This window comes from Leptonychotes weddellii, chromosome 2, assembly GCF_054177405.1.
Source record: "Leptonychotes weddellii isolate Sample4059 chromosome 2, ASM5417740v2, whole genome shotgun sequence".
In the NCBI taxonomy this organism is placed as follows: Eukaryota; Metazoa; Chordata; class Mammalia; order Carnivora; family Phocidae; genus Leptonychotes; species Leptonychotes weddellii.
In genome coordinates this window covers 70,961,469-70,989,295 of record NC_138370.1, presented here as the reverse complement: position 1 = coordinate 70,989,295, position 27,827 = coordinate 70,961,469, and the positions used below count along the sequence as shown (strand labels likewise).

The following is a 27,827-nucleotide window of genomic DNA, read 5'->3' as shown; positions in this document are numbered from 1 at the left end:
TATTCTTACCACTTTTTCAATTCTCTTATATATGTGGTTGATTTCCAAGTCTTTATGTAAAGTTCTCATTGTTCATTTACTTTTAATTTTAAGAAACGCTCTTATCAGGGCACCTGCATGGCTTAGTCACTTGAGCCTCCGACCCTTGATCTCAGCTTAGGTTTTCATCTTAGGGTTGTGAGTTCAAGCCCCACATTGGGCTCCACGCTGGGCGTGGAGCCTATTAAAAAAAAAAAAAAAGAAAGGGCACCTGGGTGGCTCAGTCCGTTAAGCGTCTGCCTTCGCTCAGGTCATGATCTCAGGGTCCTGGGATCAAGCCCTGCATCGGGCTCCCTGCTCGGCGGGGAGCCTGCTTCTCCCTCTGCCTCTGCTGCTCCCCCTACTTGTGCTCTTTCTCTCTCTAATAAATAAATAAAAATCTTTTGAAAAAAAGAAAGACTCATATCCCATCCATCTCTCCATAATGAAATTCCTTCTATGTCCTATTTAGCAGTAACACTACTTTATCAGTGTGACCTCAACAGCACTAAAATTTCTTTCTCTTTGAGATGAATGTATCATAAATTATGTTGTCCTTAAGCAAAATAGGAATTCAAAGAATTACATATTTCATAGCTGAAAGTGAAATTAGAAATCAGTTTGTCCGTCACCTTCAATGCCTAGGTAATAATATCTAACATTTTTCATTACATGCCATAAGTCATTGCAGCAGAGTCTTCTAGTTGGTCTTTTTGCCAGCGTGACTTATACTTACTTCTCTCTCTTCTCTAAGTCACCCTGATCTATTCAATTTTCCCTTCTGATCAACAAACTGCAGTGACTTCCACCCCTTACTAAATCAGGTGCAAATTCCAATTCTTGGTATTTAGCACTCTTCGTCTTAATTTTTCAACCTTTTCAAAACAGCCATGGTATCCAACTTCTGAATTTGTTTTGTTTTTAAAATATATTTGGCAATTAATTTTTACCTATTTGTTTCTAAGGGAAGTTGTGATCCAGTTTTTGTATTGCATTTCTAATTTATCCTGCATGATCCTATTTAACCCATAGTCTATCTGGAGTAATTATTCTTATATTGCAAATGTAACTGAACAGGATAGCAGTGTTTATTTTTATCATACTCCCACCTTCTACTTCCCCATAGTCTATATTTCCCCACACATAGCACTTACCATACTTGAACTGTTATTTTCTGTAATCCAAAGAAATGCAAATACCGTACCAGAAACAGATAAATAACATTAAAGTATGAAATTGGCCAGATGTAACTGAAATAATAAGGAATGGGGTACACAAGCACCTTCTAAAAGAGAATGCTGATCCTCAACTCCAGTTTTCTTGTTGCCACAAAGAAATTTGAATTCAGGGGCGCCTGGGTGGCTCAGTCAGTTAAGCAGCTGCCTTCGGCTCAGGTCATGATCCCGGAACAAGGTAAACTGAGGCTGGATCTAGCCATGAAGGTGCCATCTAAAAGTAAAAATTGATTTTATTCTGTACAAATTAAGAATAAATCTATTTTTTTGTCTTTTATAATATTGCCAATTTTAATGTTAAGATTTTCAAGTTGCATTTTTTTGCAACTTGAATGGTTTCATTTATTCAACAAATTTGAACTTCTACTCAGTGCCAAGCACTGTGCTAAGTACTGGGGATCCACAGATTAAAGATTAAAAAAAACAACAACAAGAAGATCACTGCTTTTAAGCTCATGGTCTAATGGAGGAAAGAAGATTTCAAAGTACATAAATTACAACTATAGTTAAATGGTCTTTAAATAGTAAGAAATTAACTCAGTATATCAGGGTTAAGTGTCCTTAAAATTCATGTAGTAACCAATACATGGCGGACAAGATTAGTGTAGTTAACCATAAAAATAACTCATCCTACAGTGCCTGTGCCTGAAAGGATTTGGACATATATATGCAAGTCCAATCAAATTGAAGCAGAACTGGAATATAACTAAAGTGTAGCTAAAAGCATTGCATTTATTACACTAGCAGAGCTTAGTTCAAACACCAGTACTTCTGTTTATTAATTGTGTAACTATTGACAAATTTCCTAACTTTTCTTACCAGTTTGAAAGCAGAAATTGTAACTATTATGTTTTCAGCACTTAACAGAGTAACTGTTATATAATAGGCACTCAAATATTTGTTGAGTGAATGGCTTCTAATTCATGTTACTTCTGACTTGAAGTTTCTTTAGGATGGTCAGGAGATCGCGTACATATGGGATAAGGTAAAGAGTGAAGGCTTTTGAGATGGGAAGCTAGAAATGGGGAGGAGAGGAAAAAGCTGATTGGGTGACTAGGTATAATGATTAGATATAATGAAGCTGATTGGGTGATTAGGTATAATGAAGATTAGGTATAATGGCCAAGTGGAATTTTCTACTCTGCTCTTAGATCTGAGCTAAGGGAGTTCTGGCCCAGGGCCCCGTGTTCTGGAGAGCCAGTTTCTTTCTGCTCTGGAGGTACCATTCCCCACAGGGCAGAGTTCACAGAGCCAAGGACATGTGCTCACATATAGTTCTTCTCTCTGAACCACATCTTTTTTTGTGTGCATATTTGTACTAAAAAAATACAAAATGTGTCCTAACATGATTTTTTTAAACAAGAACAGTTTTTAAAAGACTTATTGTCACTTTTTTTCTTCTTTAATTGAACAGTATCTCAGATCTTTCCGTGTTAGATCCTCACAGATAGATTCATATAGATCCATCTCATTCTTTAAAACTCTACATGATGTTCCATAGTATATTTAGCCATTCCCTTATTGATGGACATTTAGATTGTTTGCATTTTTCCATATCCTAGATACAGTGCTACAGTGAACTTACTCTTTATACACAAATGCAAGTGTCTCTCTACTCCCTGTATGTAGAGTGGCTACAAACTTTTATGAAAATCAGCTTAACAACAGTTAGAATATGTGGAACAGCTGTCAGAGGCTATTTTAATGATTTGTAACCATCATTATTAATTGAAGAAGATGGCCAGAAAAACAAGAAGGGAAATAAAATATGTGTAGGCAACATAAGGAACATACAGATAACTTGTAATTAACATAAGCATGTGGACTTTGGGCCACTCTGGTTCCATCTGATGGAACATTTTAATCTTAAGAGCAAAAACTTTAAAAAAAAGATAACACTCTAGTGTTAATGTAGATAGTTATAGCATAGCTATTGTGAAAATAACTATATCAATTTTGAACATGCCAATTTTTTTAACATGTTAGTTGCTCTTTTGGGCAGTGCTTTTGTACTTAGTATTTATGTTTGACATTTTATTCAATTATTTATTTATTTATTGCCACATATGTTGATATTTGGTAGAAAAGAGGCATTCACAATGAGTATTTCCAGTGTCATATATTAACTCATGTAGTCTTCAAATCAACCCTGTAAAATAAACATGTTTATCTATAATCTACAGATAAGGAAACTGAGACACAGAGTTTAAGTAACTTACATAGGTATTAGGGCCCCCCAACTAATAAATGGTAAGTTGAGATTTTGAAACCAGATCACTCTGATTTTAAAAACCTTTTTTTTTTCTCACTACTATTTCTTATTGTGTAATCCCCAAAACTGGATTATTGGATCAAATACTATGAACATTTGACCCAAATGCTTTCCAAAAGGGTTGTACCGCTCTTCATTGTGGTTGATATTTAACATTAAGGACAGTCTCCATCACATCCCATATTACTTTGTCTTTATTTCCATTAAACTGAGTTGATATTCAAGAAGAACACTCACTAATTCAGTATGAGGCCATTTAGTGTATTTACACATTCAGTGCCCTTTTATCTATGTAAAGCTTCCTTTCTTGTCTTGGTATAGTAGGATAATGAAAGGGATGAAAAGACCTGTTTCACAACTCAAAATAGTCATTTTTAACAGTGCATTTCATATTTAGACTGCAATCACCAGAAAGGAGAAATTTTGTTTCCATGTATCTTAGCCCAATAGCTACATTTGAACTGTTCTTCTTTCAGTAAATTTGCCTTATAAATTCTAGATAGCACTGTATAGAATCAACTTAAAACTGCATTTATGTGAAATGACACTTTATCAGAAATTCTTTTTATTGAAATATGTAAGAAACTGTCAGCTTACAAGATTGGAAACTCCTTGATTACAAGCACCTTTATACTCATTTCTGCATCTTGAACAGTGCTTTTCACAAGCAAGCTCAGTAAATATTGAGTCACAAAAGAAGGGGTTATCTACTGTAACTCTTGTTATTCCTAACTAAAAGACGTTGAAAATATTTTCACGACTGATAGTTTTGTTTTTAAATTTTCAGAATGATTGACTGGCTATCCTGGCCATTGGCTCAGCATGTGGATACATGGGTGATTGCACTCCTAAAAGGACTGGCAGCTGTCCAGAAGTTTACTATTTTGATAGATGTTACTTTACTGAAAATAGAACTGGTAAGTGGAAGTATATAAATCTCTTAGAATGAATGGTCTCAATCTTTTAATCTTTGGGTAGTCCCTTATAAAGCATGTTGAATATGTTCTTGTTTTTGGTTTGGTTTTGAATCATAATTTTGAAATAGAAATTAAGAATGGTATTTAAGTATAGGTAATTAAAATAATTTTGCTGTTTTCGAGTATCTAATATGAAAACCTATTCCTCCCATTATCTCTTAAATCCAACTAATCAAGCTTTTACCACCATTAGTCTACCAAAACTATCTTTGACACCAGTGCTTTCCCGTATTGCTAACCTCAGGAGTTATTGCTCAGGCCTCCTCTTATTTGACCTATAAGCAGCATTTGACACACTTGATCACTCCCTCTTGAAACACTTGCCTCACTTAGTTTTTGTCCTAGTTCTCTTGGCTTTTGTCCTAGTTTACTGGCACCTCAGTCTCCCATAATGGATCTTTCTAACTTTAGAGTGCTTTAGAGTTTCATTTTTGAGCCATTTTCTTCTCAGTCCATTCTCACAGCATATGTGTCCCATGGTTTTAAATAATGTTTCTAAGTTAATGACTGCCAGGTATATATTTCTTGTTCATTATTTTCCCATTAACTCCATAATCATGTATCCAAGTGTCTATACTTGAATCTCAAATTCAACTTATCCACGATCTAATTTCTGATTTTTCCCTCCCAGACCTGGTCTTCCCCATCCTAAATAGCGACTCCATCCTACTCTCCCAGGACAAAACCTGAAAGCTATCATTCTTTCTTTCCATTCTCTCTCAGCCCTTATCCTACAAATCCTATCGACTCCACCTTTAAAATGTCCAGAATCCTACCACTTTTAACCAGCTTCATCAATACCACCGTGGTCCAAAGCCCTCATCATCCCTTGCTGTACAGATTGCAGTAGTCTCCCTGCTCCTGCCCTTGGGCCCCTACAGGTGTCACACAAGACCTACATGATCTAGCCCACTGCTGCTTCTCTCCTCGAGTCTCCCACTATTATTGCCTCAGTCTCTGTACTTTGCTTACACTGCTCTCTTTGCTCTGTCTTTAGTACACCAGGCTGGAGACCTCAGGGCCTTTGTAGTGCTTGGCCTTTGCCTTGCTTATTATGCTCTTCTCCCAGGTATCTGCAGGCTTACTTTCATTTCCTTCAGTTTTTTATAGTCAGATGTCACCTTTTAAATGACACATTTTTTTAATACCCTAATAAAATAACAGACCCCTTTGCTACTCAACAGTCCCTATTCTTCTTACCCTGTTTTCATAGTACTTATCTCCATGTTACATTTTATTGTCTACCCACCCCGGAGACAGTAAGCCCTATCAAATTAGAAATTTTTTTTAATCTACTGTTGTATCCTCAGTACCTAGAACAATGCCAAGCAATAGTAGGTACTCAATCAATGTTTGTTGAATGAAATCGAATGAAGCATGGGCCAAGGAACAATCACTTTGTAGGTAAGGCTTGACAGATTTGTATTTGATCAAGGAGTTTTAAGAGTTTTTTAGGCCACTATATTCCCTTGATCTCTGTCATGTTGTTATTTCCCAACTTTCTCTCCCAAAGTGATGTATTATGGTAGAACTTTCCAGGAAGGGGAATAATCACATAAATATTTTTGGTCCAAGGAAAATAACCACTGATTGCGTTAATGATTTCCCTACAAACTCATAAGGTGGATGTCTTATCTTTTTTGAAGGTTTTTAATCGACTTTGGTTTCCTCTTGTGAGACCTGGTGCTCTTGCAGTTCTTTCTCACATGCTGCTCAGTTTTCAGCATTCTCCAGAGGCTTTCCATCTGGTAAGTTAGGACACAAGCTTTCTGCACTGAAGAACTTTGTGTTAAAATTTAGTTTAATATGGAGTCACATTTGTATATAGTGAAAAAAATTATAGGTTAGTCCTGAATCTATTTTCTTGTAGCTTTATGATTTCTTAGAAAATTGAGGTTGTGGGATTTCCCTCCAAAGAATATATTTTCACAATGTTTTGAGTCTCACCAAAACTGCCGCACTTACAACCACTATCAGCAGTTGAATATTATTGCTCTACATGAGAGATGTCACGTGTCAGTGTCACTGATGGTTGTCTGTTGCATGTAGAACAGTGTAGAAGAAAAATGCTTTAGAATTTCAGAAATATGAAAACATCAGGTGTTGTTTTATCGCCCCAGAATTAAGACTTCATTCTCTTCCAACCCATAATGTACAAATGCTATTAACTCTACCTTTAAAATATATCCAGAACCCTACGACTTTTAATGAGCTACATCACTGGTTTTGATCTGATTTGATTTGACTTCAGTTCTTTGATTATCAGTCATTACATGTGGAAATGACAAAATGTTATTTTGAGAACCTGTCCATTTATCTATCTAGTGTATCACAGGAAAGCAGTGCTTTATGTGGTTATTTGCTTCTCCTAGGGTCTGATCCCCAGGACTAGACTCATTATTAGTACACCCACAAGGTAAATATCTTAGGAATGCTGACCCAGTACAAGCAAATTCCAGGGAGACTGATGAAGAAGTGCTGAATTCCAGTTGTTGATTATTAGCTAGAAATAGAACTAGCCTCAAAGAACCACATACATACTTAGGCTGCTTAGTGCCTCACTACTACTGAAGGAAAATCTGCAGGCTTTATAGAAAGTAATCCTTATCAACAAGTAATTATATTATACATTGTCACTTAGAATAGGTTTTTCTGAGAATTTCTACCGTTAATTGCATAATTGATGATCTTGACCATCAACCAATAGCCTTATATTTGTCACATAAACAAAACTCAAAACTCGAGCTAAGATAGCATGTGTACTAGCTAAGTCTAATAAGATATAGAACATCAATCATTTGTGTCTGTCTTCAGGCACAATCATGTGTGGGCCATTTGAGAAAAGGTTTATTTTCAGATTTTCTGAGAAGGAGATTCTCTAACTTACTCATCCATTCTAATGCTTATTGCTCTTCACACTGAGGACATTTCTTAATCTCTCTGATTAGCCATTTATGCCATACTCTAAATCTGTTTTTTTTAAAAGATGGAGTTTTTTAAAAGATGGAGGATATCTCCATATGTTGTATTGCTTTTTCTGAAAAAAAAAAAAAATAGTTAAAAATGGTTGACTCTGAAATATTTGGCTTATTGAAATATTGATATGAAACCATTTATTTAAGGGTTAAGTAGATCTGAAATTGAAAATTGTCATCTGGCTTAGTAAATTCTAAAAACTAAGATCTAATTATTGCCTACATACTGTGTATAGCCTGACTGGCTACTCAACTAAATTGAACTTGGACATCTAGTGGTGTGTCATGTAGTAGTTAAGTCAACTCTAATTCTCAGTGAAGGACACAGGTTTAGAAGTTGTTAAATATGATCAATAACCTGGAATCACCAACATCGTTATTCCTGGCATTTTAGAGCAAACCAAGATTGATGTTTTAATATGTGTTATTATAGACCAAATCGCTTTTTATATGCTTCTTATAAGTGGAAAGAAATTTATTTTAAACAAAACATCAAAGTTTCTAATAAGTTATACACACTTTCTGAAATAGTAACTTAAATTTAGTGAGTATTACAGTAAATGTCCACAAATATTTAGATTTGCTCACTCAAAAAAAATCAACTTTCAAGCAGTTAGAAGGTAATAGCTTGCTTGGACATATATTTATATGCCTGTGAAGAACTTAGTCTCATTTCTATGTTAGTAATAATTCTGACCATATAGGATATAATAGTAGACAACTATATTACCTGATTGCAAAGACCAGATCTACACTAGGAAGGCTTTTGGAAGATTTGGAATTATAAATTAAATAATCATTTTTTAAAATTATTTTCTCCTCTTCCATTTCTCTCTCTCATTTCACCTGTGAGGAAACAAAATAATTTTGGATTTCTGCTACTTTAGCAAGAGAGTATCTGATAGATATGGCTTTATGGAGCAGAACTATAATTCAGCTTTGTTTAGAAATGAGAGATGAGAACAGTAGAGTGAACTTATATTAGGAACTGATGATTTCATGGTCAAATTAATACCTTTGATGGAGGTAAGAACAAAGAAGGTAGTGCAAAAGTTAAAATGCGATTTTAAGACTTCAAGCATTAAATCAGAGCAAAATGAGAATAGCACTGTTAATTTAAGAATATGATTGTTCCTTTTAGGAGGAGGGAAAGGGAGTTGATCATGATGCTACTATAATTGTTGTTATTGCCATTTGGTGATAAGACAATAAGCCATAACTTCACTTTTATCACAAGTTAGCAACCAAAAAATGTTCTACAAAGAGAACATAATATTATTAGAAGCCTTTTACATATGAAGTGTAAATGTGTATTATTAGATTGTGATTAATAATTAATTGGAACAAGGATACCACTGCACTAATGGAATGAGCCATTTCTGCAAAACCAAGTTTATCTTGTTAATAACCTCTTGAATATGTGATGACTCTATATTGACTTTAGTCTAATTTTATAATGAAAGGACACTGTTGTGCTTATTATCAATACTAAGTCTTCTACGTGGTTTTTGAACAATGAGCATTTTAAATTTCCCTTTTATTTTTAACTCCAGTTTCTTAAAAATAATAGAAATTTCTGATTCCATTTATTTTTAGAACCATCTCCTCCTTTTGGAGGTGGGGAATTGAAGGCATTAATAAGGATAACCATGCTAACATAAGACATCTTCCCTATACTTATCTAAAAGAAGAGCCTGAGCTGTAATTTTAGTTATTTTAGTTACTTTCTTGAAGTAGACTTTAAAGTGCAATGTACGGTGTTTAATTCTTTCAAGTGAAAAATCTAAAATTCACACTAGATGGAGCTCTTAAGCTAATTCTAGGTTTATATTTTAAAAGTTTGTTCCTATTAAACAATCTGGTAAATATAATAGTCCTAAAATTTTTCGACTTAACATTTTTCAGAATGGTAGAGGTGACTAAGGCTTCTATTTTGTACCTTAGTTTGTGTTTTAGATGGAGTATAAGGGTAAGGAGAGGGGTCTTAATATGGAATTAGAATTATATGTGACTTTGAAACTCAATTTACCTTGATATTCTAGAAATTTTAACTTCATAACTTTTTTAGAAAAAGACTGACTGAACATACGGAAAAGTACTTGCTGATCATGTAACATTTGCATTCCATTTGTAGGCTAGAGAATTTGTTGCCATTTGTATAAATGGAGGAATGTTTGTCTTTTTGTCTTTTTTCTCTTCAGATTATTCCTTACATAGTTAATTTGGTTCACTCCTTCAAAAGTGATGGTCTGCCTTCCAGTACAGCTTTCTTAGTGCAGTTAACAGAACTGATACACTGTATGATGTATCATTATTCTGGATTTCCAGATCTCTACGAACCTATTTTGGAAGCAATAAAGGTATGATGGTAGTTGCACCAATATTTGTACAGCTGCAGACCATGATGTGATAGATGAATGTAGTGAAACATTTCTATAACTATTCAATTTACTATTCTATGGTAATATGCTTTTTATTTGAAAAATGTAATTGGAATCAGGGTTCATTAATATTTGGGAGTAATCTCTTTCTTATTTGTTATAACTAATCTAAATAACCATATTTCTTCAGTTCTACAGTGCCATCAATTATAAGGCATATCTTTAAATTTATAACAGCTGTTGGGGAAATTTGTTTAAAAAGAAGTGCTACATTAAGTGAATACATACGATGTCCAGTATCAGAATTGTTAAAATATTTTTTTTTAAGATTTTATTTATTTATCTGGGAGAGAGAGAGAGAGCGCATGAGCAGGGGGAGGGGCAAGGAGAGAAGCAGCAGCAGACTCCCCACTGAGCAGGAAGCCCAACATGGAGCTTGATCCCGGGACTCCTGGATCATGACCTGAGCAGACGCTTAACGGACTGAGCCACCCAGGCTCCTATAGTAGTGTTAAAATATTTAAAAACATCTTAGAATCAAGAAAAGGCAATTCAATAAAATATTTGACTTTGTTTCCTTACTTGTTTTTATTCCATTTTTGCTATGGACTGTTCATGAAGATCCATATTTTATAGAATCTTTACTTGAGCTCTTTTGAACTTACCCTGTTTTTCAACTTTATGTAGATAGTAGACCTAAAAAGCACTGATTCTGTTTGTATTAAAGAATGGGTCACGATATACATACTTCACTCTTAAATTTACTGCATAATCAGGGTGTCGCAAAAGAATTGGAAAATTTGCCTCAGGCAGACCGAATCAGAAGTTATTAGAAATCAGTTCTATTAATAATGTTCCTTTTTGAGATCTGAAATACAAGATAAGTCTCATTATCTCTTTTACCTCTTCTGTATCTGAAATGAATACAAAGCTTATTCTTTTTACTATGTAGCTAGCTAAATCAAACTGATTTTGGTTGAACCCAAAACAAGACTGTTGAGCAATTAATGTATTCCAGTATTGTGACATTTGACCCTCCAGAAATAAATGTTTTTATGTATAGGAGCATTTTATCTTGAACTTAATAGTAATGTTAATCTCTTTCTACGGTGTCTCTCTGTGAAGATAGATGAAACCTCTTCCCATTAATTGCCATTTTTCAGTGCTTTACATGTTGAGAACTCTGACAACTGAAATAGGCTCAGAAGAAGCAAGGTTCTCACTCCTAATCCAAGAGCAACACTTTTCAATTAGCTGTCAACAACAAGAAAATTAAGAGATAAAAATTCCTTCAGAAAATATTTTCTGAGGTCTAAGTACCAGATGGTAGTAGCAGTCAAAAAAAAGGCTTAATGATGTTACCAACTTTCATTATTCTCCATTGCTCTATTCATGCTTGAAATCACTTAGATTTAAAATTGTATCTCAGGGCACCTGGGTGGTTCAGTCCATTAAGCTTCTGCCTTTGGTTCAGGTCATGATCCCAGAGTCCTGGGATCGAGCCCCGCGTCGGGCTCCCTGCTCACTGAGGAGCCTGCTTCTCCTTCTCCCTCTGCCGTCCCCCCTGCTTTTGCCTGCTCTCTCTCTCTCTCAAATAAATAAATAAAATTTTTAAAATAAATAAGTAATAAAATTAAATTGTATCTCAAATATCATAGAGCAGATAAAAGAATCTGTATCTTTTAATAATTTTCTATATTGTTAAACATGAGATTGAGTTTTATTTTTCGAAGTCAGAGGTCATTGGGCTTAGGTGCTTTCATTTTTCATCCCGACTACTTTGAGCTTTTATTTCTAAGGGTTAATATTGAGTAAATAGTAGTAGTGAATGAAAAGGAGATATTTTTTACTTTCACTAGAAAATTTGAAAGCAAATTGTCTAGGTTATTCAGTTGTGTGCTAATTTAAGTCCTCATTCTAGTCCCTTTGAGTAGCATTGCAGTATACTCTCTGACCTCAAAGTTTTAATCTGAAACATTTTCCTGCCACATTGGAAACATAAATAGTTCAAGTGTGACTTGAATTCCTCGTTCTTGAATATTTCTTAACTTGATAAACTCTACTTTTAGGATGTACTTATTAATTTTAGGAGACAATTATTTTTGCCATGTAATATAATGTAACTTTTTCTGATGACTGGTCAAGTATTAGGGGTGATTTCAAAACTAAGTGGAAGAAAAGAAAGGTTAAATTTAGTCAGTGGAAGAATCTTTATGGTGTTAATTAATTTAATAACAAAAATAGTTTATATTTTTAAGCTATTTCTCTTCTTGATGATCTACAGGATTTTCCTAAGCCCAGTGAAGAGAAGATTAAATTGATTCTCAATCAAAGTGCCTGGACTTCTCAATCCAATTCTTTGGCCTCTTGCTTGTCTAGACTTTCTGGAAAATCTGAAACTGGGAAAACTGGTCTTATTAATCTAGGAAATACATGTTATATGAACAGTATTATACAAGCATTGTTTATGGCTACAGAGTAAGTTTAAAATTGAACCTTTTTTGTTAACTGTAGAAATTGATGCATACTGATGAAATGTAAGATGGTGGGATTGTCTTCACATTATTTCTTATAAATGGCAGAAATATTAATATTTGTATATAATTGCCTTATTTAGAAATGAAATTGCTTTCAGTGCTCAGGAACTATTAAAATGTTAACTTACATAAATTCTACTTTATGTTTATATTATATATTGCATTGAGAATCTTTTGAATTATTCTGGCTGGATATTTATTAGTATAACAGAAGGATTAAGTGGGCTTATTCCAAAGAGTTTAAGTGTCCTCACTTAAACTTGTAGATATTTTGCTGTTTATCAGATTGATAACTTCTTTGTTACTGTGAAAGAAGCTTAAGCTCTGTTTCCCTCCACAAGTTGTAGACACTGAACAAATTTACAAACATATATGTTCCTTTGTCCTCTTACAGATTTACTTTCAAATTCATTTTCTTTTGCAGCCAAGCAAATATAAAATCAGAAGTTGTTAGCTATGTGATTGCTATCTGTAAAAGTACAAAATAATGATAAACTTTTCCTAAGGACAACGACATGGTTGGATTTTTCTCTTCATCGCCAGGAGAGTATTTATGGAACTTGACCAAAGGTCTTTACAAATTGAGTTCCATGGCTTTGTAAGTTTTTATGCCTACCTAGAATCATAAACGAAAAGATGAAGAGTTAGGTTTATTTTATTTTCTGGACCCAGAATATACTCTCAACACTAAGGTGTTTTTTTGTTTGGCACAGTGTTTTATTTTTTTTTATTTGTATTTGAGATTTTTAATTTTTTTAAAAAAAATGTGTACACTTAGACACAAGTGATACTATGCATGAAACTAAATTCAAATCTGTATGTCACCACCAGATGTCATCTAGTCCAGCCAGATGATAGTGAAAGGGGAGACCCAAAGCAATTGTAACTAGCAACAGCAATTCAAAGAGTCATCTTAATAAGCCAACGATACTATCTAAGAATAGGCACATAGCATATTTTATTTCTTTGGTAATATGTGAATTCTTTGTGGTTTAAAAAAATAAATTTAGAAGTATATGAAATAAAAATCAGACATAAAAAATTTTTTTTAATCAGACATCCCCATTTGCAAAAGTAATTTGTTAACAGTTTTGTGTGCCTTGTTTCAGATCATTTTTTTACAGTTATAAGATTTTATGTAGAACAAGAAAAAATACATTGTTTTTAAAAAATATTTATAGTCTTATTTATATGTTTTTTTCCAGCACTTGCTTTTATCTTTTAATGATTCGTGTTGGAAGTATTCCCATGATAGGGTAGTGACAGAACTGTCATTCTGAATAAATAGATGTACTATATTTTATTTAACCATACACCTGTTGATGAACATTAGGTTGTTTTGCTCATAATTAACGTCCCTCTGCCCATATGCAGATGTAGAGGATTTGCTTTGAAAGATTTTGCTCTCCAGAAAGACTGTAGCATTTGAACTTGTATACTAATATGTAATTGTACCTGTGACCCCATACCTTTAGTAGTCTTTGAAATTTTTTCTCATTGGGGGAAAAACATCTTTTTGCTTTAATTTGCAATATTGCTGACCATTACAGTTTTCTCTCTATATTTTTCTTTGTTCATTTGTGTTTGTTTTCTAAATAACCTGTTCTTTCTTTTGTGCACCTTTCTGTTGAGTTTTTTTTCTTTTTCATATTGATTTTTATATACGCTGGATGATAATCCTTCATTACATGCTCTCTTCCTGTTAGTGTGATTCAAATTTGTAGAGTGTTTCATTTGTAATTTTTTATTTTATGTAGTGAAATCTGCTATTTCTCATTTGTAGTGTCTGAATTGTAGGAAGGCTTCCCCCTCGACATTTCCCCCCTCTTTTTTCTTTTAAATACTTCAGTAGTTTTCTATTTTACATTATCTCATTACTCCTGTGTGGCATTTGTAATAATGTAAAATTTTATTTAATTCCATTTTTTCCCAAATGGATACTGAATTGTTCCTATTCTCTTGTTTGAATAATTTATCCTTTTCCCATCCTGTACTTGTACCATAGACTTTAAATCACTCTAACGTTATAGTATGTTTTGTTGACAATATATTTTTTATTTCATGCAGGTGTGTGAAAGAATTTAAAAGTTGCTTATTTAAGTCATTAATTAATAGCTTAATCCATTTCTATTTGCTAATCCAGAAAATAGGAATAATATGTGACAGCACATAGGCCGTTGCCTGGTCCCCTAGTAACTGTTTTGTTTATCGCCATTCTTCCCTTCCTTCTTCACTACATTGTAAGTAGTAATTCTGCTAGGTAAAGGGCCATCAGGTGAGTGACGTTTTACTTTGAAGATAACAAGTTCTTGAACTAACTTCCTTTTAGCTTTTAAAAAAATGCATGTGTGTATGTATGTACATGTATACAAGAATCACTGTTTTATTCTCTTTCAGTTTCAGGAGACAAGTATTATCTTTAAATCTAAATGGGTGCAATTCATTAATGAAAAAATTACAGCATCTCTTCGCCTTTTTGGCTCATACACAGGTGAGTGTGTGTGTAGTATGTATGTGTTAAGTTCATTGATAATATTCTTTAAACTTCACATTATACCAAACTTGGTGAATCTTTTTTAAATAATACATATTTGACGCAGCACAACAAATCCACTTAGATATGCTTAAAGAGATTCTGCCTAAAATCAGGATATGCTCTAAGTTTTTATTTCTTCCCCGTTTTCCATTCTTGTAGATGAATATTATGCTGACCCTTTGTTCTAATTATTATAGATAAAAGCTGATTTTCTCCCCTGATAAATAAGCTTCTTCATGAAGAAATCTTTTTAAATGCATCTTTAATAGCTTGTAGATACTAAATTGATAGATTTTTCACAATAATAAACAATTAAAATAATCTTGTGGCACATTGGCTTCTTTTTTCTCCTATTTCTTATATATGTGCTCTCTCATTCTCATTGTGACCAAAATTTTAAGCCCTAGAACTTAATAGATAAACAACTTTATCTGTTAAGTTCTAGGGCTTAAAATTTTATGATGATCTTTTATGTCCACAAATTAATCCAAGAAAATGAATTTATTCTGCTGGCAAGAAAGTCATATATAGTAAATATTCATTCAAGAGACATTTATTGAGAAATACAATGTAGAGTCTGATAAACATTCAAAGGGAAAGGGAATTCTTATGCTCAAGGAACTCTTAAGTTTTGAGCAGTATGTATATATCACTTATAAATAATGTATATTATTATTTTCTGGTTTTACTCTGATTGTCTTACTTTTACAGAGTTCTAAAGGAGTAGGTGGGCAAGTCAGAAGAGAAGATAGCTTTAGTGGGATTGAGTTGATAAGAATGCCTTGTTTCTATCTATACGCTGTGAAATAGCTCAAGTATAACTTCTTAAATGGAAAAAATTAACATATGAGTGATAGCCTATAAGTAATAATATACTCAAAGAGACAATTTTCTCTTTCTGAGGAGAAATTAAAAAGAGATAATTATTCTCTTTCTGAGGAAAATATGTTCACAAATTAAATTTAACATCTCAGGACCAAGGGAGATGAAATCTCTTCCCTCCAACTGCCAAACATTATTTTCCTAGTAAATTGATTTCTGTACTTGCTTTATCACTAGTCTATATTTACCATATACTGTATAAAATGTATATGTATCTATGTGTGTTCATGTAGATATAAATACATTATATATACTATATTACCTTACTGAATCAGAACTGTTAGAAAAAAACTATAGGAGGGTTCCATGCTCCCAAGGAAAGAAGAAAGGAATTCACAAGAGAACCTAATGAAAGTTATGTCACAGTTGAGACCTTGTCTGATAGCAAGCCAACAAGGATTGTTTTAGGTAGATAGATTTCCCTATATAATTGAAAAGGCTTTTTTTCTTATAATTGAGAAAGCTAACATTTATTGAGCATTTAAATTTGCCTAGCTTCTATCCTAAGTAGTTTACATGTATTATTTCTTAATCCTCAAAAACAATCTATGAACTAATAAGGTAGTATCCCCATTTTAGAGATGAAGAAACTGGGTTTACATTACCTGCTTTTCAGGGTCATGCAAACAAGTGGCAAATTGCGGTATGAACCAAATGAATCTAGAGCTCATGCTCAATTGGTATGTTAAAGTTCCTTCCTTCAGAATGCTATCAACACCCCTATTTTGATAAAATTTTTATTAACTGAGGACTCTGTTATATACCACAAATATTCAAAATATCAGGAGAATTCTAAGTTTTCAAGTTATAATCACATCTTTTCAGATGCCTTTTCAGTTCCTTTTTGTTGTTGCAAAATCTAGGATTTGAACCAAGATTGCTTCGAAGTCAGTGAGCAAACACTTCACTAAGCCTCCTCCACACCAAAAAAAAATCAGCAAGGACCCTAAACAATATACTTACATTCTGTGCATTTATGAAATGTGTACCTAGTCAAAGAAATTTTTGCTTAAAGTAGGTATGCGTGGCCCTATACAGTACTCCCCCTCCTTATTTTATCTAAAATACATACTCTTCAGCTTGTCTTTTCCTTACAATTTCCAAAAAATTATGGATGCAAGCATATGACTGTTATAGAGAGATAATGCCAGTAGCATTATATTAAGTGTTCGAGAGACCTAGGTTCTAATGTGGACTCCCTCTGGCACTACTTTAGCTGTATAACCTTGGGCAAGTAACATGTTTCTCTAGATGTCAATTCTTATCTGCAGAATGAGAAGTTATGACTGAAGATTACCTAAATTTATTTCTAATTTTATCTGTCCCCATTTCTGGTACTTTGTAGTAGGGTTAAGTGCAATGTAATTTTAATTAATCTTTATTAAACATTGTAAATTAAGATTTCAGTTATTTGATTCATGGTGTGAGAATCATTTCCTTGTATTTTCTCTGCTGATATCAAGAGAGAAGCATATGCACCTCGGGTATTCTTTGAGGCTTCTAGACCTCCATGGTTTACCCCCAGATCACAGCAAGACTGTTCTGAATACCTCAGGTTTCTGCTAGACAGGTAAAAAGTATTTTGAAAGTTATGATTTGAATTGTTTTCTTTCATAACACTGTGGCATATTGTTTTTGCCTTTAAAAACATATTTCAAATGTTAATCTTTAAAATACCTTGCATTTACTGTATATATTTAAGTGTTCTTTGTTTTTAATTTGGTGTCTTTTTTTTTATTTTCTTACTTTGGACCAGCTGTTCTCGGAGTGTGGTACAAAGACCCCCTAGGGGTTCCAAAACATTTTCAGGGGTCTTCCCTTTTCTAACTGTATATCTGTGTATATGTAATCAAGGCCAGATTTTCTTCATAAGCTTCATCCAGAACAACATATCACAATAGATTGAATGCAGAACAGCTATGAGGATCCAGCTGTCTTCTGTTAAGCCAGATACTTGAAATATTTGCAAAATGTAAAACAATGCCATTCTTCTCACTAAATTTTTTGGTTTTAGAAAATATAACTTTTTCATAATGAATGTTATTAATATTAACATGTAGTGGGTTTATTATTGTTTTCAAATGTATTATTTTATTCTTAGTTTTTGAATACAGTAAATATTGATGGATATAACCACATGAATTAAAGCTGTTGGGTTCCTCAATTTTCCTCAGTTACTTTTAAAGAGTATAACGGGGTCTGGAGACCAAAAAATTTAATAGTTGCTCCTTTAGATCAGTGCATAATTAGATGAGTTTGGTATATTTTATTGTGTCCTTACCACTTAATTAATAAAACCTCTATCTTCTCCAGATCTTTGCCTCCCTTCTATTACGTGGACGACTAGTAAAGTTAGTTGAACTTAACATGTGCAATCAGCTAAGGACATGTCGAGTGGCTTCTTTGTACCAGGCTTTCTATGAGATGTCAGGCAGACAAAGATATGTAAGATTATTAGCGGACATAAGATAATCACTTACTATCATGTAATAAGTGCTATAAAATAACAGTATGAAGAAAGAATGAGTCTATAGAGTCGTGATAGCCCCTCACTTCTAATTTACATTCTCAAATTGTTCAATATTCCTCTTATTTTAAAAGAGGAAAAACTGGATTTTTTAAAATTAAATCTTATATTTGATAAAAATGATTTGGCTGTTTATATAAGCCACCAATATTTTTAAATAGCAATGACATTGAAACGTAAGTGAAGTCGCGATGTAATGGTATATACTCTCCTGCAGGCTACATGAAGAAGAAAAGATCTTGAAAGTTCAGTCCTCACACAAGCCTTCTGAAAGTCTGGGGTGCAATGAGACTTCTTTGCAGGAAATAGCCAATAAGGCAGCTGTACTAACAGAGAGCCCTTGCACAAGTGATGGTGAGAAGACTTTAATAGAAAAAATGTTTGGAGGAAAACTACGAACTCACATATGTTGTTTGAACTGCAGGAGTACCTCACAAAAAGTGGAAGCCTTTACCGATCTTTCACTGGCCTTTTGTCCTTCCTCTTCTATCGAAAACTTGTCCTTTCAAGATCCAGCATCATCACCCAATACACAAGATGGTGGTCTAATGCAAGCCGATATACCCGGTCCTTCAGAAGAACCAGGAGTTTATAATCCAGCAAAAGCTGCCTTTGTTTGTGACTCAGCTATGAATGAAAGAATGTTAGGCAGTCCTTCTGATGAGTTCTGCTATACTGAAAACACCTGTGTCCCCAGTGAATCTAGCAGGATTCTTGTTAATAAAGATGTACCTCAGAAACCAGGAGGTGGAAGCACACCTTCAGTAACTGACTTACTAAATTATTTTTTGGCTCCAGAGATTCTTACTGGCGACAACCAGTATTATTGTGAAAACTGTGCCTCTTTGCAGAATGCCGAGAAAACTATGCAAATCACGGAGGAGCCTGAGTACCTTATTCTTACTCTCCTGAGATTTTCATATGATCAAAAGTATCATGTGAGAAGAAAAATTTTAGACAACGTGTCACTGCCACTGGTTTTGGAGTTGCCAGTTAAAAGAACTACTTCGTTCTCTTCATTGTCAGAAAGCTGGTCTATAGATGTTGACTTCACTGATAGTAGTGAGAACCTAGCTAAAAAATTAAAGCCTTCTGGAACTGAAGAAACTTACTGCTCCGGATTGGTGCCATATCTATTAAGTTCTGTTGTCGTTCACTCTGGTATATCCTCTGAAAGTGGGCATTACTATTCTTACGCCAGAAACATCACAGGTACAGAGTCCTCATACCAGATGTGCCATCCGTCTGAAACTCTGGCGTTAGCATCCTCCCAGAGTCATTTACTGGGGAGAAATAGTCCCGGTGCAGTTACGGAGCAGGATTTAGAAAATAAGGAAATGTCAAAAGAATGGTTTTTATTTAATGACAGCAGAGTGACATTTACTTCATTTCAGTCAGTCCAGAAAATTACAAGTAGGTTTCCAAAGGACACAGCTTATGTGCTTTTGTATAAAAAACAGAATGGCACCAACAGTTTAAGTGGTAACAGTTCAACCAGTGGACTCTGGGTAAATGGAGACCCACCTCTACAGAAAGAACTTATGGATGCTATAACAAAAGACAATAAACTATATTTACAGGTAAGTTGGAAATAAAAACTTCATCATTTGTGGAAAATATTTAAACAGTTGGTTTAACAGTGGTTAAATGAATACCCTAATTTTGAAATCCAACTTCTGCATTTTGAAGGAATTTAATAAGGGTGGCAATTCTGAAATCTTAAATAGGGTTCAGCCTATATAAATTATCTTACTTTCTAGTGTTATGAATTAATTATGAAAAGTTGCAATTAGATGCAGTATAAAAGACCTTACTTGTTTTTAATTACAAAAGATGTGATCATTATCAAATCATTCCATACAGAAATATAGGAAGCTTAGTAAAATGGAAAGTGTCTTCCCTCTCCTCTTTAGTCCCACCTACCAGGCGAAACAGTTACTGAATTTGGTGTTTATTCCATTCTAGACTATTTTACAGATATTTTAAGGGCACTTATTAACATTCAGGTGGATAAGATAAAGGACATTGAAAGGTAGAATATATTAAAAAATGCATATTTGTATTCTTTAAGGAACTGAGCAATAAAACCAAGAAGCTAATAGAGCAATTAGTAAATAAAAACCATGGAACAAAGGTTTCATATGAGCTAGATCTTGCTGCAAGTATTTTTCTCTGAAACCTGCCAACTTGCTAATAGCATAAAAACCAACACTAAATTATCAGTGAAATTGTAGGTGTATTAACTGTATAGTCCAAGTGACTTTATGAGTTTACATAAGTAAGTTCTAAAAATTTTGTGTTTGAAAATCACAAAGCTGAAAGATACAGATTAAGAGAAGAAATGCGTCACTATAGTACTGATTTTTAGAAGGAAATTTTCTCAAAAGATTTCAAATTTACCGTACTATAAAATACTCAAGTAACGGTACATGATACATTGTTAAAGGAGTGTGGCAATGTTCTAGAGTAACACAAAAATAATGTATTTTTCAGGAAAAAAAAAAATTAGAAACAATATTTATTAACCCAGATTCACCACCAAAGATTCTTACATTCAGTCAGAAGGCTTATGATTTAGGTAACGAGATGTATTCAACCATATCCTTCTTGCTAGATTTAAATAAGCACCAGATATTAATCATCATGATTCTTGAAGATTAGAAAGGGCAAGAGGGTTAGGTTAAAATAGAAAATTTCTGTGATATAAGATACAGATAATAAGGCCTAGTACAATATTGACTTGTGAAAATATGCAGATTATATATCAGTGATTGGGTAAAATAGTATATTTATCAAAGGAGAGAGACATGGGTTTTAAAAAGATGAGGAACTGCTTTATTTCTGTGATTGGATTGCCAAAAGCTCTTTTAACCATAACAACTACTTTATTACAGCCTTCCCCCAAATGATTTTCTCTTTCTTAACTATTTACCCCATTACAATATTTACAATATCTGAGTGTGATAAGCCGTTCTTTTCATTATTGTTTTAAGGCCCATTGTCACTATAAAGGAAAGCATTATGTACTTTGTTAATTCAGTTTTTCAGTGCTTGCAGTTGTTCTAAATTCTGTCTGAAGTCTCAGATTGGCAAGTTACTGAATGTAAAAAAGATACTGCCAAATTTTACAATAAGATATTTATGTTCCTGTATTAAGACCGGCTATTAAATCAATGCTTATTACCAAACTACCTTTTTGAAGCAAATTATGATAATAAATACTCAACTCTTACTTAAAAACTTAAGTACATTTATACTTTGTATTATTTACTTTTAAATACAATAATGTAATTGATTCATGTTGAGGTTTGAATTGTAATGGTTCTCATACAATTTAACTGAATCATTCTGGTATTTTAAGTTGTGTTAAGAGACTCTATTGTTTTGAATACATGGAGTATATATATATATATACACACACACACACATATATGTATACATATGTTTTCATTCCTATTTTCGTTTTTGTTTTTACATTTTTGAGGTATAGTTCAAAATTTGTGCTCATTTCATAGTAATGCTTTAAAATAGATTGCTATGTCAAGATTACAACTTTGGGGGCACCTGGGTGGCTCAGTCGTTAAGTGTCTGCCTTCGGCTCAGGTCGTGATCCCAGTGTCCTGGGATCAAGCCCTGCATCGGGCTCCCTGCTCGGTGGGAAGCCTGCTTCTCCCTCTCCCACACCCCCTGCTTGTGTTCCCTTCTCGCTGTGTCTCTCTCTGTCAAATAAATAAAATCTTAAAAAAAAAAAAAAAATACAACTTTAGTTTTAAGATACAGCTTTAAACCTCTTTATAAAACAATTGCAAAAACTTAACCAAATCTTAGTAAAAGTAAGGATGTGGAGTGAACATTTTGAGTTCCTTTGCTCTTGAGTAGTACTGCAAATGAATTTACCATCATAGTACATATCAGGGTAGCTACTTTCTTTTTTAATTCTTCATAATCACATTAGAAATTCATCTTGTATAATTTTAACAAGCTGTTTTGGGGATTCCATTTTTAAATTTTACTAAAATCATATCTAGATTGACCTGTGTTAGAAAGAAACTCTTGCTCTTTCTGGTACTGGTGAGATTAGTGATTTTGAAAAGTCGGCAAAAATTCCCATGTGACCAAACCATTTTCTGCTGTGTATCATAGCCTGACACATAGGACAGCAGTGCAGATTGTGGATCTCAAAGTAAATTTTGGGAAGGGTTTTTTCTTCATTTCTTTCTTTCCCTTCAGTCCAACTTGCATAAGGAATGTCTGTATTATTTTAGTGTCTGGACGCCCAAATTATGCTTTGGGTAGGATCCAGAGAGAGAAAGCTTGTGTGAGTGGCACCAGCACCGCACTGTGAAGATCACCACCTATCCCCACGTGTCCCACATTAACTACAGACATAGCTTCTGTCCCTTCTTGTTTGGTTTCTTTCCTTTGTTTCTTTGGAGGAGGTGATAGTTTAATGTCTTAATATTTTTCTTCATCGTACATACAGAAAAGTATACTGTGTAGTTTAAAGACAAATAAAAGATGGATTAATTTAATGTTAACATATTTACTTAAATGAGAGATCTAAATATTCTGCAAGTTATTTGTCCCAAAGCAACAGTAACTCCAGGCCTATAGTCCACTACTGAAATAAGGATTAATTTTAATACTTGATATAAAATTGGGATATAAATTATATACACTATGAGAATCATAATTTTTGACATTATAAAAAGAAGTAAAATGAGAAGCAGTTTTCCCTGCTTCAATCCATTAAGCTTGTCTTCTGAAAACAGGATATCATACATTTTTCTCTGTCAGCCATACATTTATATAAGTAGATAAAAAGCAAAAAAGGAATATTCCTTTCTTGGGAAGCTGTCTTGAAATACAATGTAGCTTTCATGCGTCTTAGAAGCAATAGACTTAATTTTATATTGTGTGTGTCCTTTAACACTCCTTCTGGGGGGGAGTTCCTTTCTAACAAAATTTGCCGTATCTTTTGGGAGCAGAACTTCTTGAACTCTACCTTGCATATTCAGTTTTATTTATTTCATTAGGGAACATGATCTATATCTGAAACCAGTCTTAGATACAGAGTCATTTTCGTTGCTTGTTTGGATAGTTTAACAGGTTATAGAGCTAGAGCAATGAGGATTTTGTTTCTCATTTTTGTGTCTATTTCTTACATACATACCTATAGCTTTTATTTTCTATTTATGAAACTAAAAATTTTAGTTGTATTTTAATTCTTACTTTAATTTTACAGATTAAAAAATAGATTATATCTTAAAAAACATTATACAAAGGAACCAGCACAGTAAATTAAAAAGTTTTTGAGAAGTATCTTGCAAATTAAGTTTTAAACCTGCCTGAGACTGATTAGGCCATTCTGTTACAAGGATTTCTTTTTTTTTTTTTTTTAAAGATTTTATTTATTTATTTGACAGAGAGAGACACAGCGAGAGAGGGAACACAAGCAGGGGGAGTGAGAGAGAGAGAGAGAAGCAGGCTCCCCGCCGAGCAGGGAGCCCGATGCGGGGCTCGATCCCAGGACCCTGGGATCATGACCCGAGCCGAAGGCAGACGCTTAACGACTGAGCCACCCAGGTGCCCCACAAGGATTTCTTATCTAAGGTCACATTCAGCTATAAAAATATGTGATTCTTGATCATTTTTTTTGTATTAGCAATTGCACAGCTGTCACTGTATGTTACTGAGAAATAAGGTATTCATAATGTGAGAAACAGATGTCCAAGTAAGCCTGGCTTTTTACTCCATAATAAAAAATTGGGCATCTTGTGGAGAGGGGAGAATAGTTAGCTAAAAAAATTTAGCTAGAAATTATAAAATAACACTACCTTGTCAGTTGGAGCAAAGTAACTGGGCTTTTAGTTGAAAATTGGAAATAGTATAGTTTTTATGATTACTGTTAAGTGTATTTTTAAAGTTCGTCGGGATGATTATGCCTAACAAATTATAAGAGTAGCTTTTAGACCTAATTGGCACGTCATTTGAAAGTTATAGAACCTTTCCCAGAAAAATGGGTACATGCCAGAGTATTTTACATTTTCTTCCAAGGAGTTTGTACCAGTTTTAGAATGCAGTTTGACACCTTGCCAAATGAATTCGCCATTATTTATTTACATTTGCTCCTTCTGAAGCTAAGTAGCTAATAGTGTTCTAATCTGAGATCATTAATATTTATTGAGCACCAAATATGTGTCTGGCACGAAGACCGGTATGACTGGTTCCTGATAAAAGTTCTGATAATCTGGTAGGGAAACGTTGTAAGTAATACTGTAAGGAGATAGGCACCATTTTCCTTAGCAATGTTACTGAAATCCTACCTTTATTTACTGAGAAGTATTCTAAGGAAAGGGTAGGCAGCATTCAGCCTTCTTTCATTATTTATACCTTTTACTGTATCACCCACATAAAAATAGTCCCACTGGATAAAGAGTAGATGACCCATTGTCATAACCTTTAAATTCTACATTCTATGTATTAGAAAGAAATCTATTCCTCTGTGTGTTGATGAGTATTTACATGAACTATAGTGTTCCTGTAGAGGAATTTTAGGATATGGGACTTCAATATTCTCTTCTGCAAACTGAAGTATTGAAAAAGAACGGGCTTTAGGATCTGTCATTCTGTAGAGTTACACCAGGATTTTGCTCTCTGTATTACTTGTTCCATCTGTGATTATGTACTTTAGTAAGATTTGGTAAGGATTAGTGTAGTCAATATTTTTTAAATTACTGAGATTTGAGGGATGCTTATTAAGAATTAAGTCAGTTTTAAAATATTTATGTAGATGATATACTCATCCATTGCATTTAGGGTTTTAATTTTATAAAAATTCTTTTTTATTTTAGGAACAAGAGTTGAACGCTCGAGCCCGGGCCCTACAAGCTGCATCTGCCTCCTGTTCATTTCGTCCCAATGGATTTGATGACAATGACCCACCAGGAAGCTGTGGACCAACTGGTGGAGGGGGTGGAGGAGGATTTAATACAGTTGGCAGACTCGTATTTTGATCCTGAGAGAATCCAAAATGCACTGGTCACAAAACATCTAATACTATGACTGTTAAAATGGCAGACTGTAACAAATATCATACCTATCTTTTATTTTTCTTTTCATTAGACCCTGTACTTTAAGAAAACACACTCAGTGCTTGTTTTTATTTTCTTGACAATACATTTATTAACAAATGCATCATGGGAAAAAAATCTACCTCTTAAAATTCCATTTGCTTTTATGGTTAGACATGCTTGACCAAAAATTTTCAGAGGAAAATGTGTACCCAGTCCCTAATTAAGCTGCATTAAATTTAGCAGAGGCATTTAAATGGTCTCGTCCTCAGTTTACTAAACAAAAAAATATAATTCATTTAGCATCTTTTATAAAAGAATTGATGCTAGAAATGATGGAAATACTGGTTAAAAAGAAAGAAAAAATCCTTTATTTCATGCATAGTACCCCATTATTAAATTCAAATCTTTTAAAATGCTAAAGATAATACAGTCTCTAATGAAGGCAATAACATAAAATTTATTAGGCTATAGTACTTTTCAGGTTTTTGTTTAGTGCTATCTTCAGCATCACTGTATCTGCATTTCAAGTACAAATGTTTTAAAAAAGGATTATTTATACATATATGCTGAACTGATTTTAAGAAAGGTGCATGATCCTGTAGGAACATTTTTACCTAAAAAATTGCTAACTTTGTAGTATTTCTAATTGTTTAAGGATTTTTAAATTCTATTTCAGGGAGTATATCTTCTGTGTGTTTTGAAGGAGGTGAGTTCTGTATGTGCCTTGCAGTACTGTAATTCAAAAATAGGAATCTTTGGCTGCGGAAAAGTTTTTTAAAAATGAAATGTTAGGAAGTAATTTTTTTGTGCTAACATTAAAATTATAACTTTTTGAAAGATATTAGATTTTCCTGAAGTAAAATCCAATGGTTCTAAATCAATAAGTGTGATAGATTATTTTTAAATCATAGAAGAATTCAGAGGAAATGAGCCTAGGCAAGTAAAAAATCTTTTTTGATTTTGTTACTTAATCCTCAGATTATTAAACATCAATTGCATATTTTTAGCGTTGGACATTTGTTTTTTTTTTTATTTGAATCTTGTGCTTTGCACAGTTGTTTCTGTTTCATAGTCTCAGATAAAATGGTGAAATGTCAGACCGTACCATCCTGCATTTTCTTTTACCGGGGAGTGGGAAACAAGTCAGTTCTCCTGGGTCTTGATTATATGTATTCTAGGAGTTATCCCGGTTGTCCCGTTTCCTGAAAGTTTTAACTTATCCATGGTTGTACATTGTTCTGAAATCGGTCTCATATTTATTTTGAAAACATTTTAAGGAAAGAGTGTTCTTTGGTGATTTGGAGTTTATCTTTTTCCCAAGCTTTTAACAGTCATAGTTAAAAACAGAACTCCTCATCTTCATTCCACTGTGTCCTACTCCTAACTCGTTTCCAGTCACCGGGAAGATTAGGAAAACTGATTGGATTAAAAGTGGAAATTCTTTGCAGAATTGATTGAGATTTGTCTTTTCTATAAATGAATGAAACAGAAATTTTTATCACACTCTCTTTCCTGTGTGCTTCCTCTTGTCTTAATAATGTATTGCTAAGCTACTCTAGGTATTCAGTTATCCCCTGTCTAATTAATGATTTATTATCAGATTATATCAGTGTTTAGCATTTATTGAAATTGGTAAAGTCATTTAATACCTGGTACATTAATATTGGGCTCAGGTGTTCCTGGAAACTTTCTTAAAGACAGACCTAAACATGGGTTTATCTATGAATACCAAATCATTCAAGGATTTTTATCTGTCAAAGTAATACATACTGAATTTTCAGAATGATAAAAAGATGGAATTCTAGTTATAGAAAAATACTGGAACTATTCAGATAATAATTTCATACCAGTAGCAAAGACTTAAAGACTTCCTTTTCAGATTAAACTATAATAACATTAATCATTTGCTGAATTTAAAGTATTTATATAAATGAACTTGAAACTAGAATAACCAGAGGCTCCATTTCTCACATTCCTAACCTCTTATAGAGGTTTTTGCCTCTTACAGATTCTGTAAGGTCTGACTCTGCTAGGGTACTATTGCTGCTTCTCTTTAGTTCATTCCAAGGTCATCAGTTCAAATGAAGCTGCTCAGTGCTCCTCAAAAGAGCACATTAGGCCCCACCACCAACAAAAATGAAAAATTGGATATCTAAGTCTGTTCCTTTCAAAGATCTTTATTGACACATTGAGAAAAATAAAATTTTTCTTCAGAGAGATATGCAAAGAAGAAAATATATATAATGTGGTCAGTCATGAAAGCCCTTATAATCCATTCACTAAGCAGGTGCCTATGCAACTCTGACTCATGACATTTACATAGTTCAAGTTGGAGAACAGAATCTAATTCATTCTTTGTTCAAGCTTCTTCCCACCACCTCTCTTCCAGCTGAATAATCAAGAGAAAGAGC

At 33.6% G+C, this 27,827-nt stretch overlaps 1 protein-coding gene across 2 annotated transcripts in view; it reads left to right on the top strand.

Annotated features, from left to right (window-relative positions):
- USP38 (ubiquitin specific peptidase 38) overlaps positions 1–26,908 on the top strand; it is a 32,110-nt gene extending 5,202 nt beyond the window's left edge. The window contains exons 3-10 of one of the 2 annotated variants that reach the window (XM_006734923.3): positions 4,313–4,442; positions 6,149–6,250; positions 9,679–9,837; positions 12,143–12,336; positions 14,793–14,886; positions 17,277–17,383; positions 18,558–19,920; positions 25,195–26,908. In XM_006734923.3, coding sequence (XP_006734986.1) covers positions 4,313–4,442; positions 6,149–6,250; positions 9,679–9,837; positions 12,143–12,336; positions 14,793–14,886; positions 17,277–17,383; positions 18,558–19,920; positions 25,195–25,356 — 2,311 coding nt within the window. In that variant the 3' untranslated portion in view covers positions 25,357–26,908. The remainder of the gene's footprint in view (positions 1–4,312; positions 4,443–6,148; positions 6,251–9,678; positions 9,838–12,142; positions 12,337–14,792; positions 14,887–17,276; positions 17,384–18,557; positions 19,921–25,194) is intronic. The other variant, XM_031029850.2, reaches the window with a different exon arrangement.
- The last annotated feature ends 919 nt before the right edge of the window (positions 26,909–27,827 follow it).